Source organism: Ursus americanus, chromosome 15 (assembly GCF_024610735.1).
Source record: "Ursus americanus isolate L20-20 chromosome 15, mUrsAme1.1.p, whole genome shotgun sequence".
NCBI lineage: Eukaryota > Metazoa > Chordata > Mammalia > Carnivora > Ursidae > Ursus > Ursus americanus.
The window spans coordinates 29,559,623-29,581,265 of record NC_142141.1 but is presented as its reverse complement, the minus strand read 5'-3'; the positions used below and the strand labels follow the sequence as shown (position 1 = coordinate 29,581,265).

The window sequence follows — 21,643 nt, the reverse complement described above, 5'->3', positions numbered from 1 at the left end:
GCAGAGTCCTAACTAGTTGGGAAAAGTGACCCCTGTGATTTTTAGGCAGCCTCTCCAGGAAATTGAAGTAATCTCAGGGTAGGCCTAATTCTTTAGTTCGAAATTCCTGTTATGTGCACCAGCTCCAAGTTTTCCCAAGAAATCACATTCAAATTCAGACTGCTGCCCTGAACTTTTAAGTAAGTAAAAGGGTCGATAGGAAATCATTCTGTTATTCTACAAGTGATAGGAAGAATCTGGAGACTGACCAGAAAAAGGTAATGTGCTTTTTATCATTGTCAGTTTCTTGTCGGCACAGCTCCACTTTTCCATAGCAGAGAAGATATTGCCTTATGGGCTTAATACGCTTATAAAATAAAGGAAAAAGCTAATGGACTCTGATTTCAGTTCTGATCGAAACCAAAGAGGAGCAGTATCCAAAATGTCAGCTCTCCTGTCTGTGAATCTCTAAACTGCGAGATTCCCTTTATGTTGTACCCCTATATAAGTATATTCCTAAGTGAAAGGGTAGCAATTAGAAAATTTCATCAAGCAACTAATTCAAAAGATTCTGTTTTAATTTTTTTTCATGAACAAAGAGGGAAACTATGTTTGAATGTAGGCAATTTACAAGTTTATAAATGTATGTAAATAAAGCATGATGATGATAATTTTTGCAATTTTAAAATCTTGAACTAACTTTTCTTTTCCTTTTAGCAAACTCAGATATTTCCCCGGTTGAATAGCTAGTGTATACTTAGGGAATTCAATAATAAAAGTCTTAAAAAGAACCATAATTAGGAAGGCAGATCTGCTTGGACCTGATTACAGAGTGTATTCCAAAGCTAAATATAAATGACTTTGGATTGTCTGTCTCCTATTCCTTTTCCATTAGCCTAAAAAATTGCCCTTCATATCAGCAACTCCATATGATTTATCATTTATGCAGGGTTTTTTTTAATGAATGGTCCTATTAATGTAAGTTAGTATGGCTTGAATTGCGGTAATTCTTAAACCAGAAAATTTTGAAATTGTCCTCAGTCTGATTATATGTTAATTTTGACATGTTTTCATTTGTCATTATTTTAAATGGCAGCAACTGAAGTTTATGCATACTCCACATCAATTCCTTCTTCTCAGCAGTCCACCAGCCAAAGAATCTAATTTTAGAGCTGCTAAAAAACTCTTTGGAAGCACCTTTGCATTTCAGTGAGTATGGCTTCCTTTTGATGGGGATATGTCTTCACCTCGGTCTCCCAGAAACATGTGTGGAGGAAAACATTCTTTTAGTAGTTGGCTGTTAGTCCTGAATAGTCCACTGCCTGATACTTGACTTGGAAATTGAAGATTTTCAGAAGGGACATGACTGTTTCCATTGTGGCCACTTTAGAAGATTATTAATGTTTGGTTTTACTTTGTTCTTCCCCTCCTCTGTGCTTTAGTGGCTCACACATTGAAAACTGGCACTCTATCCTGAGGAATGGTCTGGTTGTTGCTTCTAATACTAGACTGCAGGTAAATTTTCTGAATGCTTTAACAAGACCATATATTCTTTAGTGTTAGAGTTCAGTAAGCAATCCTGGTGCTTTTTTTGTTATGTGAAAAAGGGAAAGCAAGTGGGCTTTAAAAACTACATAGAATTTCTAAAAGGCATAAGTAATGTTCATAAAATACATGAAGCGGAATTGACCGATGCACCATATGGGGATGAAAAGAAAAATTGAATTCCCTATGAGAAAACAGTAAAATCACTTTGAACTTCAGTAGAAGAAAATTATCATGCAGAAAGTAAAACCGTAGAAGCATTCTGTCTGCTAATTCAACACAGATTTCTTGAGCACTGCCCCAGTGGACACTTTAGGAGAAGGAATGGTAGTGGGGGCGCCTGGGTGGCACAGCGGTTAAGCGTCTGCCTTCGGCTCAGGGCGTGATCCCGGCTTTATGGGATCGAGCCCCACATCAGGCTCCTCCACTATGAGCCTGCTTCTTCCTCTCCCACTCTCCCTGCTTGTGTTCCCTCTCTCGCTGGCTGTCTCTATCTCTGTCAAATAAATAAATAAATAAAATCTTAAAAAAAAAAAAAGAAGAAGAAGGAAAGGTAGGGCTAAGAATCAGCAAGGGGGAGATTGGACACCAAAGAGCCATCTGCTGCTTGCTTCCCGGTCTCTGGGGCAGCTCTGGGAGTTAGCGGGATGGCATGGATATAGCACTCATCTTTATGCCCGTCACTTCCAGCACCCCACTTCGCTCTCATTCAGCTGATTTTCATCTGACAATGGAAAGAGGTCAGAAAATGAGATGCTCGATCCCGTCACTTGTGCTGGATCTCACACTCGGATGACAGTTGAGATGGGGATACAGTTAAATGTAAATGTCCATAAACACACACTGAATTAGTATTCAGTTCATACTAAATAGGGTTCAAGGGCCCTCGAACATAGAAATAATGAGAGAGAATTTTAATTGTTTTGAGTAGTTTCTTAGACCAGTCAAAAGAGTTTCCATTAATGAAGCTGTTAACCTGAAAGTTTAGAGGAGGTAAGAATGGGATGACAGTGTTGTATCATGAAAATCGAAATAGGCTACTTTGTCGATACACTAGCATGTGCGTCCTAATCAAAACTCCGTCGTGCATAATTCAGCCTGTTCTGTTTTCAATATTTTGGAGTCATTAACGTAAAATCCTATGATAGTGTTTGAGAATAAGTGACTGTCTTTGTCATAGGTTGGGTGGAAAAACTTTATCAAGGATTTTTTCTCTGGCTTTCACTTTTCTTCTATCAACTCACTAAATGTAGAAGACAAGGATATTAGTAGTACTATTTTCACATTAGACCTTAGGAAAGAGCCTTATTGTTTTCTAAGAGTTGATCCTCCCAACATAAGACTGATTCCTTTCTTTTGTGGAACATTAACCTCTGGAAGCACTGACTGTCCACTTTCTCTCCCACCTCTTCCCCTTTTAGCTCCACGGTGCAATGTATGGGAGTGGAATCTATCTTAGTCCAATGTCAAGCATATCTTTTGGTTACTCAGGTAAGCTCATTTCTAACCTCAAGTGTGTGAGGTTTTGATTTTTTGATTGTGTATCAAGTGACGGAAGCTTATTTGATATATTTGCATTTAATTCATTTGATTCAAGTCGGAAGCGAAAACAAAGCTCACATGTCAGGATGAATTTATAATACTTACCTGGTATATAAGTGGAATATGTGTTTTTTTTTCAGTTTCAAACTTAATTTCCATTTTGTTCAGTAGTTTGTACATTGATTCCCTCCACAAGTAGCTATTGAGGATGCAGGATGTGCGAAGCGTTCTGTGGAACACGGACTATTTATTCATCTGTAGTAATTCACTGTCCTGGGATGTAGTTCTGTATCAGGCCAACTTCTTATCTTTGGATTATTATATATCGTATAAAGACACTTTGAACATTACGGAGAATTTAGGATTAGAAGAACACCCTCAAAATCATCCTACTTATTGACATCTTCTTGTTTGGTGAAATTATATGAAAAAATCATTCAGGAAAAAATTGAAAGCATGAGCTGGAGGGGAGCCTGGTAAATTCAACATATGGAAAGAGTGATCACAAAATTATTAGCATTCCTTATCCTCAAGTGGTGAAATTCAGGGTGATTTCTTGGCACTTTTAAATTTGGGGGAATATGTTGCAACAATTGGTGCATGTGTGTGGTTTTTTTTAGAGCAATAACTTAATGTATTTAAACATAAAGTAATTATGCTCACTATAAAGAAATTGAAAAAAAGAAGGAAATTGAAACTACGTAGAATTGTATAAAGTAACAAGTGAAATTTTTTTCTCCTTTCCCCCAAATCTCAGTGTTCTCTGCCTTTCCCTTTAGACTTGTAAATGTTTTCACATTCGTACACCTGCATATGTAGCTGGTTTTGCTTGTGTGCTCGTGTGTTTGTGCAGTTATAGGACTTCAGGAGATGTCATTCAGGTGGTGCCTGGTTAGTAAGTCTGAAGATGCCTAAGATGCTTACCTGGTGATGTAATGTCATATCACCAGATAAATGTTCACCAGACCCATCTAATTCCTTTGCTAAGTGCATGCTCTTTCAACCACAGCAAGTTGTGTCTCAGCGTTCCACTCCAACCTTTTCCAGAACACATGTCCTCAGAGCACCAGGTGGACTTTGTAGGCCTTTTTTGACCCAGCCTCAGAAGTCACATGGTGGCATTTCCCACATATGTTGGTCAGAGCGGTCACAAGCCCGTGCATCTTTGAGGGTGGGGAATTAAGCTCCTAGACTCCATCCTGGTCCCTGAAGGAAAGAGTGACAAAGTCACATTGTAGAAAAGCCTATGGCTTGAGAAATATTGTTGCAACGATCTTTGAAAATACAATATGCCAAAATAACACTAAGAAAATAAACACCAGGGATATCTGGGTGGCTCAGTCGGTTACACATCTGCCTTTGGCTCAGGTCATGATCCCAGCCAGGTCCTGGCATCGAGTCCACATCGGGCTCCCTGCTCAGCTGGGAGCCTGCTTCTCCCTCTGCCTGCTCTGCCTGCTGCTCCCCCTGCTTGTGCTCTCTTTCTGACAAATAAATATATAAAATCTTAAAAAAAAGAGAGAGAAAAGAAAAACACCAGCAAGAATAAAATAATACAGGAAGTAGAATAATGTAATTCAAAGGAGAAAACAAATTAAAATCAGCATAAATCAGATTCTGAATCTCATTAAAACGTAACACAATAAAAAACTAAAATAAAACCAATTTAAGAAAATACATCCTCAGCATTGATAAGGAAACACATACTAAGTCATCAAGTACCGTGAAGTAGCTTCGTCGTTGGCTTTCAGGCTGCAAGTGGAGGGGGTGGAGAGCAGGACAGTGCCTCTGAGGATAACAGCCTCGGCCTTTGCAAGTGGAGGGGTGGAGAGCAGGACAGTGCCTCTGAGGATAACAGTCTCGGCCTTTGCAAGTGGAGGGGGTGGAGAGCAGGACAGTGCCTCTGAGGATAACAGCCTCTGCCTTTCTCCCAGAAGCGCACGTCTGAAACCCTAGGCCTTGTACCTCAGCTTGACCTTCTCCACCTCTGCATCTCTGGGGGATAGATTTCTCACTAGGAAAGAGTTACATTCATACCATTTGCAATGTATTCATTCTCATCAAGCCTTTACTGAAACAGCAACAACAAAAAAATGAACATACATCTCAATTTCTGGACAGTAGATGGGCATTTCCAAATAAAGCATAGAAAAATATCTATCCTAAAACAGCTATGACTCTTAGTTCTGTTCTGTCTAAAATCTGTCACAGTAAAAAGTCATGGCATTAACAGAGTAAGCTAAAACTTGTATCATAGACAAAAGAACTTGCATAATTTTTCTTTATTAGATGATACAGTAAGGTCTACACAGAATTAAATATAGATCATCAATTCATGAAGTTAGTTTCAGTATAAATGTATTTTTCTGACCTTGTTCATGTTTCCCACTCCTTGCCTTCTCCTTCTGCTGACCAGATGGTAAGAATGGAAGTTTAAGCTCTACCAGCCTTTTAAAACCAAGTTTTAAGAATTTTCTAAATATGTCACTTTTGTGCAAGAGAATTTCCTATCCCTGTTTTCAGTACAGAGAAAACCAAGCTGGATTGTCTACATGCTACGTTCTAACACTATCCTTACTTCCCCACCCCACTGACTTTCCACGCCAGGTCACAGCAGCTGCTGTGGTCGTCTGTGGCCTGACGCAGTGATGTCTTTGCCTCCAGTGGAACTTTGCAGTGCCAGTGGATTGTAATTTGAGGGGTATCACCCAGCTTTGTCCCTAAATTATTATTTTGCTGGTGTTTTTCAGGGATGAACAAGAAGCAGAAGGTGACAGCCAAAGATGAGCCGGCATCCAGCAGTAAAAGCAGCAGCACATCCCAGGTGTTGTAGCGACTCGAGGGGCCGCATGTGCTGAGTGAGCTCGAGCTTCACTAGCCAGCAGGGCTTCAACAAGCACTCAGGCTTTTTAAGTCCGCAAATTAGTTTAAACGGCCACTCCTCACAAAGGCGTAAAACCGACCCTAAAATGTAAAAATCAAAACGCCTTTATTCAGTAAATATTCAGCAAGTATTTATTCAGCTCCTGCTATAATGTTAGAGATTCCTGGGCATTGGGCTGTAGTGACAATCCAAAATAGAACCAAAAACAATAGAGAATTCCTGGGGGAGCCTACATTCTATTGAGTGGCTGTGGATAAATTAAATGTATGTTTAGCGAGAAAGAATGCTAGATGGTGGAGAGAAGTGGAGGAGAATCAGGGAAAAGCGCTATTGAACACGGTGGGATGGAAGGTGGGACCAGAATGAGTGTTGCCTGGGGTGGCCGGGAAAGGATGCTCCATCCCAGGTTATTGTGTCGATACCTATAGGCCGTGAGTGCATGAGCCATATGGGAGAAAGAACATTCCAGACAGAGAAAAGGACAAGCACAAATCCTTTATTGTTTCAGTGGAAACAACCATTGTGGACAAATGAGAAATCTACTTAAGGAAGAATGTGATTTTAAATTGGGGGGAAAAAAGTATAACTAGCCTAGATAACAAAAACAAAACTACAGATATTCTCCATGAGATTTTTCCTGAAACCTCTGGAGCTTAGTTAATGGTGCTGTAAAAATGGGTTGGTTTTGGGTATGTTAGGTGATCTGGAATAACTGATTGTAGTGTTTGAAAAGATCATGCAATTTTAATTTTGTTTCCCTTGAAATGAGGATGCCAGGCTTCCAGTAAAAATAAATTTGAGTTCTAATTCTATGATGTGAGGCTGTTAAACTTTAATTGAGCATTTTTAGTTCACTTATCTTGAGAGTGATTTAATAATGATTATGTACAGAAATTAAATGATACAACAAATATAGCTTGACATTAAGAAAGCAAGGATATTACTGCTAGTCTAGATAGGCCTTTTCTTTTTTTAATCTGAAGCTATCTTAGTGGCTATTATTTTTTAATGATGATGAGTTCTTTTCTCACTTGAGCAACTGCCCTATTTTCACTCTGACTTTTAAATTCTTTTGGAATTTAGTCACAGAAAAAAGGACAGCAGTCCCAATTCCTGCAAAGCCGTAACTTAAAATGCATAGCCTTATGTGAAGGTAAGTTGAAAGTTTTACAAACCTCATAACGTTAATTCTTTATGTTATCTGTGTTTAAGAATTTAACTATATTTCCAGAATGCTCGAAATGGGCTAGTGAAAGCATTATTCCTAGTGACCTTCTCTAAGGGCACAGATGGAAAACAGGTACAATAGAGATCGTAAAGCTGAAAAACGAAGCAGAATTGGCAAGAATTCAGACAGATATCTCAGGATGGTAATTATATTTTTCTGATCAAGTATTGCTAATCTCTTTTGTGAATATGCCACCTTCCTCTTTAAGTTAGTTTTTGAATGTGTAATACCGTGAAAAATGTGAAGAATGAACCAAGCACTAAGAAGAGAAACCAAAAGGTCTTTCTGCCTCTACACTGAAATTATTCCTCTGTTCTGAACTTGGGATAGGCAAATTGATAGGTGATTTGCAAGATCCCATACTTTTCTTTGTTCTTGCTATAAAAATCTGACCTTGACTAAAAAAGCTGGTGCTGGGAGTTTCAGTAGCCTCCACTAACTGCTTTTAAGTCTTCAACACTTTATAGTTAATATAGGACACGAAGTTGCTTTCTACATAGTCTCCAAGTCGGGGCCATTTGCTTTTGATAATATACAAGTGATTCCCTTCCTGTTGTTACACTGATGGAGTTTGAAACATAAAATTATCATGTGACATTTCATTGTTTTTACTGACACTTTTGATAGCTTATAAGGGTAAACATTTTTCATGTGTTAGTTTGTTCATGTGTATCCATAAGAGGAGGGCTATAGTAACTTAGAGTAAAATCGTTCTTTAATTTTATCTTCCTACTTAACAGTGATCACCTCACCTGACCTGCACAAACATGGAGAGATATGGGTCGTCCCAAATACTGATCATGTCTGCACACGATTCTTTTTTGTGTAAGTGTAAAGGTTCAAATTTGTATGTTACTGTCTTCCCCATGAATGAGATAGTAGTGACCACATTATTATTTGGTCGCTTTAGTGGCTAGTAGGTAACAGACAGGTATTTTCTCATCATCCAAATGTTTCTGTTTTATTTTAATGAACTGTAAAAAACAGTGATATGTAAATGCTGTTGACTTAGAAGAACTGAAGAAAAACATTCTGCCTCTTTAACGATCTGTGTGTGCATATATATATATGTAGATAGACATACACATACAGACAGATGTAACATATAAACACATATATACACATACATATATATCTTTAATTATTTATGGATTTAAAAAGTAGCATAACTAGGAATGAAGAAAACAACAATGAGAATGTCCTGTCCCTATAAAAGGTTGATGATCTGGGGTGCCTGGGTGGCTCAGTCGGTTAAGTGTCTGCCTTCAGCTCAGGTCATGATCCCAGGGTCCTGGGATCGAGCCCCGCATCAGGCTAGCTGTTCAGCCGGGAGTCTGCTTCTCCCTGCCCCTCTGCCCCCTACCTTGTGTGTGCGCTCTCTCTCTCAAATAAATAAATAATTTTTTTTAAAAAAAGTTGATGATCTGCATTTCATGTAACATAGGCTGGCAATGCAGGGCATACTGATGTGGATTTTTTGACACAGCTATATCATAAGACCTGCATGAAAATATAATAACATTATTTTTCATCTCTAAAATGAGCACAGTAGACTCGTCTCATTTTCACCCACTCTTGCTTGACTCCCAACCCTTTCCCTGCCTGTTCCTTCCTCATCCATAGTCCTATCTCAGGAAGGACCTCAGGGAAGAACAGAGTGTATCTGTTCTGTACTTTTATGTCGTCTTCTAAAGAGAAGATGGAAAAAAGCACTGGCTTGTTTTATAGGCCATGTCAAAATGACTGCCTCAAGATTGCTTCAGTATATAGTGTTAGCTGCAGCATGCTGGGCCTGCAGCGTGTCATCTGTTAGCTTATTGACAAACTGTTCACAATGCAAATTTTATGAACTGTCTGGTTTTCTTTGGGATAGTATGAAAACTGTGACTTTCTTATGATACTGATTTATGTATTATGCATTCATGCATCTTCTGTATTTTTGATACATATTAATACATACATTATATATTGTGACACATATATGTATCTGTAGATTCTTTCTTCATGGCCAGGCAGCCAGGAGTAAGGCGGACAGAGCCTGCTTTGGTAAGACAGTTTGTGTCCAGGCTCACCAGTTAGGTGACCTTAGCCACGCTGCGTGACCGCTCTGAGCTTTATCAGTAGATAACAAGATAGGTCTACCTTACCAGGCAGAATCCCAACCGGAAACCTGTAGCCCATGAGAAATACCGAAATTTCTATCACCCACAAGTAGATTGCTTAAAAAGGTGTGGTTTATAGGGGCACCATGGTCTAGAGTAGTAACCCGGATCTAGTAGCACCGAGGTGTTCTACATCCCCAGGGCCAAAAGGACGAGGACCAGAAACAGTTCCCAGAACCCAGTGGGAGAACCCTTTCTAGTTCAGCAGCTTTGAAAGGAGCCGGAGCCTTCAGTTGAGGGCCTTACGTAGTCCAACCTGCCCTTATGGGCCTGGACCCAAGGGAAACCTGAACTTTGCCCCCCTGCCCGTGTCCTGCTGGGACTCCCCATTGGTCAAACCCTGCCAGAAAGTAGAGGGCAAGCGAGCTAACTGACAGAGTTCATACATCTCAGTCTCCTGGGTCAGAATGCAAGGTAGAGAAGGATGCCATGTGGGTCTGGAGGTTCCTAGGGAAGCTATCTGCATGCAATTTTAAGATTATTATGAGGACAAAGTTAGCACAGCACAGGTCTTCATTGAAAGGCACTCACTAGGAGTGCCTGGGTGGCTCAGTTGCTTAAGCGTTTGCCTTCGGCTCAGGTCATGATCTCAGGGTCCTGGGATCGAGCCCTGCATCGGGCTCCCTGCTCAGCGGGAAGTCTGCTTTTCCCTCTCCCTCTCCCTCTGTGCTCTCACACTCTCAAATAAAAAAATTTAAAAATCTTAAAAAAAAAAAAAAGAAGAAGAAGAAAGGCACTCATTAAATTTTACCCCCCTCTTCTTTCTTGACCATCAGGACTATTATTCTCTGTTAGAAGATTGGCCTTCCAAAAGACACATCCAATCACAAAGTTGTTTGATTGTGTGACCTTATGATTTAGATGGAAAAGTAACTCCAAAATCCTTTCCTTAGCCTGATGTTAATCAGTTAATTTACTCCTCTTAGTATTTTGCTAAAATTCAAATTTATTAAGCTAAATAAACAATTTTAGGCAGTAAGCATTCTAGTGTTATTTTTTGAGATTTTACATAAATTATATGTAAAATAAACCTGTAGGGATGTATGTGTCACGTGTGTGTCTGGAGCAATGGATTTCTGTATTTATTAGAAAAAAAATGAGGAAAGACCATCTGAAGAAAAGAGAATAAATTCTTCCAGTATACTTACTTCCCAAATAGTGTAAAGAAAAAAAATCTATTAAGATAATGATTTTCATTTCTTTATAAATATAGATGAGATTTCATCCTTCTCTGCACCCTCAGGAGAGAAGGGACTAATTAAGGAAAATTGATAAGATTCAAACACATCAGAAGCAGAATCCATTCACTAATTAATGTACATTCTAATTACAACATCAGCTTCTTTATAAAATATATAATCACAGAGTTCTATGAGTGATGTGCCTCCCCAGTGAGTGATAACATCTAGAAAAAGATAAATTGATGAGGAAGAAGTGAGTTATCACAAATATACTGTTATCAGACAGAAAATCTCATTTTCTTATTCTCATTTTATTCTGGTTTTTTAAATTAACATCATCTAATTCCTTATGTTAGACGTACAGCCTGAAGACTAGGATATAAATTACTGTGGCTTCCTTTTTTGATTTATTATTAAGTGAAACTACAAAAAATCAAAATAATTTCCATGCTAATCTGATTTCTACAATGGAGATAATAAAACAGCTGTTTAATATCCTAATCATAGTCTTGCCAACAAGTAAACAACAACACAGAATGAGAGAAGAATTGGGGGGATATTTTAGGGAACAGACTACTATATCAAAAAAAATTGAAAGTAAAATTTAAAGGAAGAGATCACTTAGAAAAAAAAGAATGAGTTTGAAAAATTTTGTTGGATAATTTCAAAATGAATAAACAATCAAATTTTAATGGTTCAGGCAAAATGTAATAATTCAGATGTTATAAACACATTCTAGCCAATTCTAGGGATTATTGATAAAGTTTGATTTCATTATTGGCCTTGAGACACGTGTGTACAAAGGCATTAAGGCCAATATACAGAAATAAGGCAACAGTTTTTAAAAAGGTCTGGAAGCTGGGCTTAAGCAGGAGATGCAAAAACCAAATGGACATACTGTGCTCTAGTCATAGTCAACAAAAGTGTTTATTTCACGGTGAACGGGGAATTTTAGAGCAAGAGAGGAAGACTTACTATTGGCTATTTTCCATAAATAGGATTAAATAATAAAATCAAAGAGAAGGTAGTTAATCATTTGGCACGTTAAGAGAGTAGGTGTGTCATGTGCCATGGGCTCCCCCAGGCTACCCACCCTCTCCACCCCCACCACAGTGAAAATGGTGAGAGTATATGTCTTCTTCCTCAACTCTCTGGAGCAAGGAAAGGTTAACTGCTAGGTATGTATATCTTGCTTATTTGATATTACAACCTACCTACCTGTTTAATACGTTGGTGTTTCTTTGATTTAGAGCAGGCAGGTCTGCAAAATCAATTGTTGCCATGTTTTGTCTATTAGATAAATTTAAGGCATACAGCCTCTCCTATTTTTCAAGACCTGCCAATAAGCTCAGAAACTTAAGAATGGGAAGGATCAAATCAGACAGTTCTGCAGAAAAGAGATGGGGTATTTTCAGGTTCTTGAGTCAGGCAGATCTCAGTGCTAAATAAATTTCAGGAATTCTTATCCAAAATCTATCTTTTAAGGTCTAGTTCAAATACCACTTCTTCCAGGAAGCTCCTAATCAAAACTAATCTCTCTTCCCGGTGTTCCTGCAGCTCACACTGCAGCACTTCCGTTTAAAATGCAGTTTTTTCATTGTATCTGACTTTTCCATGAGGCTGTCACGTCCGAAAGGGCTGACTCCTACTCTTGCTTTTCTTGTACTATCCTGCTGGGATCTGATGCACGGTTGCTTGTCAGTACATTCTTAATGAATGAACAAAGCAAAGCTAAAAAGGAAAATATTTTGGATTATGTATGGTTTTTACATTTGGTCAAAGTTTGAAATCCATCTAAAGAGGCAGATACAAGAAAAATTTGTAAAATAAGAACTGTATAATGGCCATTCAGTGAAAAGAAAGATAACTTTCATCATTTTGCAAAAAACAAACAAACACCCAAACACACACTGTTTGAATGGGAACATAGTGAGGAGACAGACAAGTTATTTATAAAGTTGGAAGACAAACCATTCAGTCATGGCTCAGTGAACCTGTGTGACATAAGCTGTATGACATCAAGGTGATACGATCGGGAACTTTGCTTTATCCCCAGCCTATAATAAATCCAATTTCTCTGTCTGCAACCCAGATCCCGTTCCAAGATTTAAACTGCCACATCACTCTCCCGCTTAGAACTCTTTAGGAGCTGCTTGCTTCTTATAAGATGAAGTCCAGTCTCCTTTACAAAGGGAGCCAACTCACTCCCCATCCCTTTGTTCTTTCTTCAGCACCACTGCATTGGAGGTCAAGGAGATCTAGCCCGCAGCCTCGCGGCCCCCAGTTTTCATTGCCCACAGTTTCTTACCTCTAGATGTTACGCTTCACGACCTAAACTGTATGCTATGATTCCCACGCTTGCATGCTTTTCCTTTCCTTTCTCCGATAAACTTGGGATTCTCTCTTCCTCTCTCCCCTCCACTAATTTATCTAATTTCCACTCCTCTTTTAAATTTTAGCGTTTGCCTTCCCTCCTCCCAGAAACGTTCCTTGACTCCATTGTGCTACTCCTTGGTGTTACTGTGTGATGTCGTGGGCTTGTTTTTATCATTGGGTTATTCTTTTTTATGTAGGGTCTTCTCCATTATTTGACATACATCTTGAGGTCAGGGACTGTATGGCTCATTTGTCTTTGTGTGCCCAGCACAGTGCTTGGCAAAGAAGTGGGAATGAATGAAATGCCCACACTTAACTGCTCTCTAGGTATTTCCCCTCAAAAAGTCTGCTCATACCTTAAAATCAGTATGTACAAAGCGAAACCCATTATTGCTAAATCCCCGAGTTAAGTTCTTGGCTTCCCCCAATCTATGCAGTAATTTTACTCAAAGACACTTGCAACCCTGAGCTGTAGTTTTTAATATCTTCTTACTTGACGCTATAGTCATCAGCCCCCATGTCTATCTTTATACAGTTTTCTCCTTTCAATACCTTTATTTCCATGGATATATCATTCTTTGCCCCAGAGTCCATCAAAAGATTAGTAGTTATTCTCCAGGCTTTGAATTTCATCATTGCCCCTAATCTATCTTGTACAATGCCAAATTTATTGAACATTAACATTATTACACTAGTGATACACGTTCATTGTATAGAAACTGAAATCAAAGGTAAGCAAAAAAGAAGAAAGTCACCCATAACACCCCCTCTTGGATTTAGCTACAGTTAATCTTTTGGTGTATAGCCTACATTTCTGTGCATATAAAATTTCTGAAGATCATACTATTTATATCACATTAACATTCCTAAAGCAGAGTCTTGATTATATCTTGTTCCTACACTCTGGTAGTTTTTAACAAATAAAGACATGATATTCTGCAACATAGAGCCCTTTTTATCTTACTTCAATGACCCATACAAACCATTGATCGAATAAAATTATTATCCAAGGCGTTTCTTGAAAACAACTTGGAATTATTTTTCCCACTACCGTGCCTTTGCTCAGTGAGTCCACATGGTGAGCCTTCCCGCCAGCTCCACCGTAGCTGATCTCCGAAGGCTCAACTATATGGTCTTTTCCGCGGGGTCTTTCCTGACATCCCAGTCAGGACAGGATGTCTGTCTTTACTCTAAATTTTACTCGTCCTTGCTCATCCTAAAATCGCTCGTCCTTGCTGCCTGTCTTACAGTTATTTGCATAACTCTGTTATCTTCCTAGTAAAATGCAAACTCTGTTCTCAGAAACACTTCACACGTAGTACGTGAGAGCAGCGACAGACTGGAACGTTCCAACGTAATGAAGAAATTGTACATGGGCAGTGACATAGACAGTACTCTTAAAACATCAGATACCTTAAGGAACTTTGGAGAAGTGCTGGATATCATTCAGTTCACGGTGAATTTTAACCTCTCTATTGCCCATGAGAAACAATGCTATCGTTTCTGGGTTCCAGTTTCAGGGAGTCCAAAAAAAATTGACGTGTGCCATTCTTTAAAGCTGTCACAAAGCTGCTACCTCAGTTTGGGAATAGAACTTGTGAGTGAGTTCAAAAGTTTTTATCCAGGAAATTTCCTAACATACCCAGAGAGTTCCAGACAGCTAAATTCTCTCTGTTTTATTTTCTTTCTCATTGCTTTTAAAGCAAATTGGCTTATTTTTTATTAAAATTTTAGTAATCCTTTAGTGCTCCTGGGAACTTAAGTAATTTTTGTCTCCTTTTAGATGGTTTCATTATTACTTCTTCTGAAAACCCCAGTCAAGTGTATCATTTCCCTATTGATACCATTCTTGCTCCATTTCTTTTTTTTCATCTTTTGCTTTCTGGACATAAATGAACTTCACTGTTAAATTAGCAATTGAGTGTTTCTCTGTAATACTAATAAATAGCTGCAGAGTAATCTATATGTCCTCTTGTGATTTCACTAGTAATGCATATATCTAACCATCTGACCCAGTCAAATGGTAGTTTGTCTTTCCTTTATTATTATATATGCTTCATAGTTTAAGACACCTGAATGCCTGTGGCCAGTTTTATCCTTCCAGCCCACAACTGTTATGCTTCCTTGTGGGCTTCATAAACAATGGAAGGATATGCATTTTTCTTAATACTTTCAATCTCCATCTCAGTCTCTCACCCTTGCTCTCTACTCTCTACTCGCTTTTGCCCCGGGCTCTTTCTGTCCTAAATTATTATTGTTTATTTAAACAGTGTGAGTCTCATCTTCTCTCTATTAACTACAAATGCTTTTCAGGTACCAATGAACACATAGTATTTAGGGATAGCAAACCCTTCCATTTGGTGGAAATAGAGTGTTGGGGGAGTGGGACAAGATTGGAGAGGAAGTTTAGGTTTGGGTTATGAAGGACCCTGGTGCGCCATGCCAGTGCCATTGGCTTTTGTCCTGCAAGTGAAGTGGAGGCCATTTGTATCACTTTAGCAGAGCAGAAAATAGTCTTCTAGGAGGGACGATGGGGCTAAGCGTGGAGACTAAGAGATCAGTTACAGTGTTCTTACAATCATCTAGGTCAGTGTTTCTCACTCCAAAAGAAAATGTGTTTGACATATTGACTTTGGAAAAGACAATGCTTACTTTGTGTGGTGCACTCAGTATTCTATGTCCTATTCTATTCTAATTTCATTGAAAAATGCTAGCCCGACAATCTAAGTTAATTTCAGAACCCACTAATTGTACATAACCTGCAACTTGAAAATCACTTATTTAGACGAATGATAATGAAGCCCTAAATGGAGGTAATGGCATCAAATGGAGAGAAGATGCAACTGGGAATAATTAGGAAAACAGAAGCAAGATAACTTGGTGATTTATTGAATTTAGGCACATGGAAGAGCCAAAAATGACTGAAGTTCTTTTGTTGAGAGACTGGGTAGATGATGGTACTCCAAATTGAGATTTTGATAGAGTTAAAAAAGCAGTCTTGGGGTGAAAAATTAAGTTCAGTTTTGAATACACTGGATTTGTGATTTCTGTGGGAAAATTATAGTTAGGGAAAGATGTAAGGATTAGAGATATAGTTTAGGAATCAGCATGTGGGTGATAATTAAAGCAGCGGGAGAGACTGAAATAATTGAGAGTTTGCATTTCATGAAAAGAGAAAACACTGAGAGTGAATCGTGGATAAAACCAGCATTGGAATGGGAGGCCAGGGAAGAGGATGCAATGAAGGAAACGCAGAATTAGTAAAGGACCAGCTAGGGAGTGAGGAGGTAGTATAGCTTCAGGAAAAAGAGCAGTCAACTGTATCAGATACTGCGGGATGTAGCAAGTAAAAAATGAATGCCTCATCTAAGAGGCCATGGGTAACCATTGTCCGGAGTTTGAGTAGAGTGGTAGGGTCAGAAGAATGATTGCTGTGGCTTGAGGAAAACACGAGCAGTTAGAATGTATTGTAGACAAATCTCAAAGGTCAGCTTTTAATAGAAAGGAATAGAGCTGGTGGTAGTACGTAGGCTGGGTATCAGTTAAGCCAAGAATATCTTACTCAACTTTGTGCCCAGTCTATAGAGGACGCAGATGCCGCAGAGACAGACCAAACATAAATGCATATTAGGAAAAGAAGGAGAGAGCTGTGTAGACTGCTGTGCATAACTGGCACTCTGGTTTTGTCTCTCCATTCGCTTTTTGGCAGTGTCTTTTTGCTTTCCAAAATCCAAATCCTTGAGGAACTAGCTAGATTGGCTTGGTAAATTCCATTATGTCCCTCGGGATGAGCCTGCAAGCCAGGTTGCCCCCCCCGCCCCCGCCCCAGCCTTGGCTCAGCGTTATGGATGGCTTCGTTTACTCTTCGTCCCAGGGGGTAGCCAGGATGTACACAAAACCAGTATAATATGTTGTACTTGCCCAATAAAATGTCACTTTTACACAGTTTGCCACAAAGCACCAAATTAGATTTGGACAGTGCTTAAAGCATTTCACTTCAGCATTCTCCATTTAATTAACAGAGCACTTACAGTTCGATCTCCTGGGAAAATCATTATAAGTGGGCCGTGTACCACATATCCCTTTATTTTCTGCTCGGTAACGTTTCACCTTTGTCTTTTACGTACACGTGTGCGCATGCGTGCGTGTCTGTGTGCGTACTTCTATGGATAGAATTAACCAAGTTGATAGGCGACCGTGGGTCAGTCCTTAGAGTTTAAACTTGATACAAATGCAGTTATCACTAGGTGTTTGAGCGGTGGATTATGTAAGGACCCGAGTTCTCATTGCTGTATGTCATCTATTCCATTTTCCTGTATTGTGCTGTTTCAGGAGAATTTTTATGTGGTGAGAAGACAGTGGAGCGCATAAATCTTTGAGACTGCTTCCACCCCTGGTTATCTATTTTGAAGTAATTACCACTGCTGGAAAGCTTCTGTCTTGAAGCCATTTTTACAAAGTAAAATGAATTCATCACCTATTTGACTTCTGTATCTTATCACGGAAGTTAAAAAATTCATTCTTGGGAAATTCTTTCCTATTGCCCAAGGAAGTTTACTTGAGGCAATGAATAATTATCTAAAACACAACTCTTTCTTTCTAAGACTAGTAATCACTGTCCTTTAATGTTACATTTCCACTTCTGTATTTAGCAAACTTAGCGCACACGCTGTGTGAAGTACCAGCATAGATAAGAACATCTTCTAGAGTCAGACTACACTGAGCCACCAGTGGAAAGGGAAAAAGGCTGCACTGATCACAAGGGAATAATAATGAGAAAGCAGGCCTGGCGAAGGAGAGCGGCAGAAAGTGAAGTAATTTCTAAGGGTGTCACAGATCAGAAAATAAACGAAGGAGCGAAGTGGGAGTGGGGCTCACAAGGCTCGAACCTAAGGAACCGAAGCTGAAGCTGGTGTGTTCTTTCACGGTGGGCTTCGTACAACAGCTGCCGCGGGAAATGCCCGCCAGGCGAAGACACAGGCAGTGCTTTCTGTGGCAATGAAAAAGTTAAGATTAAAAAGGAAGGAAGGAAGGGGCAGATCAGGGCGTAATGTAGGATAATCTTGTGCTTCGTCAGGCAGGCTCTTCTGCGTTTATGAATGCGAACACAAATACAGCTGAGAAATAACGTCTTCACTATTGATTCCCTTTGGCTATATTTTAGTTATCAAATGGCATTTCGAAGGGGGTCTAAGTGCTTTTTTGAGCGTTGCATCTACTTAAAAATGCCTTATGTTTCTTTTTTGTGTTTTAGCTATGAAGATGGTCAAGTTGGAGATGCTAATATTAACACACAAGAAGGAGGCATTCACAAAGAGATCCTTCGAGTAATTGGTAATCAAACTGCTACTGGTTAAAGGACACCATTTAATTAACATGATTTGAAAGCCTTCCTCGGGTTCAAAGCTGGATTTTGAACTGAAGAAGATGATAAAATAATTTATTGTTATTATAAACAAAAGTAACGCTTTGAATACTGATTTTTTTCTTAGTATTTCTAAGTATCTCATTAAGTACCTAAAATGGTATAAAATTTATCAATTGTAGGGTTATGGAATCTAGTAATAAAATTACAACAGCACTTAAACTGAAGTTTGGGCTGCTCACACAATAAACAGATTGAAAAAACAGTTTTGCGCTGATATTTTTATATTAAACTCTTTAATTGGAAATTTGGTATTATATACCGACATTTTAGGTTACCAAAATAGAACTGAGAACATTTTATAATGACGTCTAAATCTAAATCTATACAGTACTTTGCAATAAGTATGTTTGCACATTCTGATGTGCTATTTAATTAGTGGTATGAACATTCAAATGTTTTGGGGAGGGATGTTTCCTAGTCTCCTGTTATTTTTTTTCTTATACAAAAACAATTAGGTCTTAGATGCAGTGCTTTGCCCAAGAGTATGTAATGTACATATCTATAGACTGATGCATCAAAATGTGTGGTCGTGCATATACGTGTGTATATGCACATATATGTGTGTATATGCACATATATGTGCTTTGACAACAGAGATGGCCCGGCTCCATGATTCTATGCTCATTTAGTGAAAAGAAAATAATATTCAGTAAGCAGTAAATCTGGACATAAACCAAGATATGAGTCAGATTGTCCACCATCCATTCACCGAAGATATTTAGAAACAATTTTTCTATTTGTTTAAGTAATTTCCCCTTCAGTTAAAATTCAGCTCTTTTATAATGTTATCTAACAGTTATATTTTGGGGAACACAGATGCCCCAGGTGGACTAAATGTATATTCAAATGATTATATGTTTAAAAGAAGGGCCTCAGAATTTAAACAAACAGTATATATTTTTTATTTCCTACAATGGAACATTTTAAAAATTTATTTATACCACACCAGCATTTTTTATATTTTTTCATCTAATACCTCTGCTTATTTTTTTTCGTATTGAGAAAGAAGACAAACTTGAACTTTTATATTAAAAGAACACAAATAAGTTTATAGAGAATAATAACACCAGCTCTTATTTTCCTTTCAAGAGTCATGTGCTCATCAAAATCATTTCTATTTCTTTGGGTCCTAAAGTTATTCTTATTCCTCGTAAGTTTTAGACAGTGTTTATTTTCCTGCATGATGTCTTTGGAATAAGGCCATTCATGAGAGCAGTTTAATTAGCAAGTCTGCCGCTCTATTCAAAACCTGAATCAAGGCTCATATCTGATTCTAATTTATTTAGAAAGAAAAAAATAAATAAAAATGCTTAAAGTCATTTGCAAGTATAATGTTATAACTTCTGTGTTTATTTCCTTTGGCATAAAAGGTGAGCAAAAAGGTCATACACATTGTTAAGGGTTGCTATCTAAGAGGTATTTACTAATTGTTTGTTTTCTTATATTGTAAATAATTGATATGCCACTTATTTCTGCAAAAATAGACTTGAAGTGGTTGGGATATTAATCATTGTGATAGGATCCACGTAAAACATGGATGTGTTCTGACTTGTGCCTCTGAACTCAAAGCCAGACTGAGGGATAGTATCGGCATGGTAGGGCCAAGCTGTAGTATCCTACTCAGTGTTCTGTGACCAGATACTTGAAGACTTTACATGGGACGAGAGGTCGACTTGCTTTTTTTTTCTGTCATGATTCCCCAAGTCTTCCAAATCCCTTTGACTGGGTTTTAAAAACAGTTTTAAGCAACAAAATTATTTTTCAAATTAATTTTATGGCACATTCTATATATGACATCATTGTGAAGATATATGTACTAGCCGGATTTAGAAATTGAGGTCTTGGAGCCCCACCTGTGTGGCCACTAACACCACTGAGGCGCCTCCAAAAACTCTCTCTAGTGCCTCCAAGCATAGTTTTAAAACCACGGACCTAATCCATTTTGGTTTGACTTCACAGTTGAGTGATCTGTAAGGAGCGAAGTGTTAGAATCTGAACTGGAAGGGTACCTTGGAGGACTCGGGAGAGTATTTCCGGGAGGAAAAACTGGCATATGCAAACTTCTACTGCCAGTTCAAGAATAAAAGTAGATGCACCTCTTAGAGCAAGGGAAGTGGTTGATAGTTTTCATGCCTACTAAATATTAATAGACATCTTTTATGATAATAAAATCCCATGTCTCCTAATGGTAATTCATTGAATGCTATTGCAATGCAGAATGACAGGTTGTAAGTTTGTTTTGAAAAATTAAGTTCAGAACCTTTGTAAGCAAATATTCTAAGTATTAGAGCCAGTCTTCTAATTGAACTTTTAATATTGGGATAACTGTAGCATATTAATACTTATCTTTATTTTTAAAGAATCTAATTTCAGTATCTGTCTTAGTAAATGAACATCATGCTTCCGAGATCCAAGTAGGTCTTTAAAATTTAGAAGTTTAAACATTATCATGCCTTGATTCAGTCACCCCATTAAGATATTACCTATTGACATATTTGATGATTCCAAACATGTGATATTGTATTGTATTTACATAATATCTGAAGTCTGTTCACTGATGCTTTGTTATAGTTATATTAATTGTGTAGCCATTACTACTTAGTATTAACCCACTGAGCAAAGGTAATCATTTATTTTCATTCTTGAAGTAGGGGAAGAAGAACCTTAATTTATTTCTACTTTTTCCTGCATTACTGATTTTGTAAACATTTCACTATGAGTAATTTGTCCTCTTTCACTGTCCACTGTATAAAGAAAGAGAAGAAAATGATTGAACATTTAAGAAGACAAAAAAAAGTAATAATATACTTATAACCTAGTGCTATAGAATACATTATGGTAAGGCATTTTTGGTGCCTTAGATTGCATTATATTGAAATTATTATTATTATTTTTTTGCTCAGCAAATCTCAGTCAAATGTTGGATGCGAAGGTGGTTTTCAATTTAAAATTTAAATGAGTGCCACATCCTTCAACTTAGTATCAAAAATGTGGTGTAAGAAACCAACCCCAAAACTATTGTTAATGTTCTGAATATCTCTCGTTGAAAAATTTAAGAGTTTAGAAAAGACATCTCTCAGTTGTTCTCCACTTTGCTTAAGAGAAAGGAAATTTTTAATATGCAAGCCCATGAATTTTTAAAATCACTGAAAGAATTTTAGCAGTACTTTATACCATAATACCATAACTTGCCAGAGGCCATGGTGTTTGAGAAAATTTTAAGGAAAAACTCATCATCCTTGTTAATGTCTGGATGCCTTCATCAGACAGTAATTTAATATGTCATGAAGGGCCACTCAACCTTGGACTGTCTACCAC

The 21,643-nt window shown here is 38.1% G+C and overlaps 1 protein-coding gene across 2 annotated transcripts in view; it reads left to right on the top strand.

Annotated features, from left to right (window-relative positions):
• PARP8 (poly(ADP-ribose) polymerase family member 8) overlaps positions 1-20,676 on the top strand; it is a 173,568-nt gene extending 152,892 nt beyond the window's left edge. Inside the window, exons 21-27 of one of the 2 annotated variants that reach the window (XM_045787400.2) lie at positions 1,076-1,188; positions 1,422-1,494; positions 2,946-3,015; positions 5,817-5,890; positions 7,034-7,103; positions 7,919-8,003; positions 18,152-20,676. In XM_045787400.2, the coding sequence (XP_045643356.2) occupies positions 1,076-1,188; positions 1,422-1,494; positions 2,946-3,015; positions 5,817-5,890; positions 7,034-7,103; positions 7,919-8,003; positions 18,152-18,254 (588 nt within the window). In that variant the 3' untranslated portion in view covers positions 18,255-20,676. Of the gene's footprint in view, positions 1-1,075; positions 1,189-1,421; positions 1,495-2,945; positions 3,016-5,816; positions 5,925-7,033; positions 7,104-7,918; positions 8,004-18,151 lie in introns of those variants that run through there. The other variant, XR_006777663.2, reaches the window with a different exon arrangement.
• The last annotated feature ends 967 nt before the right edge of the window (positions 20,677-21,643 follow it).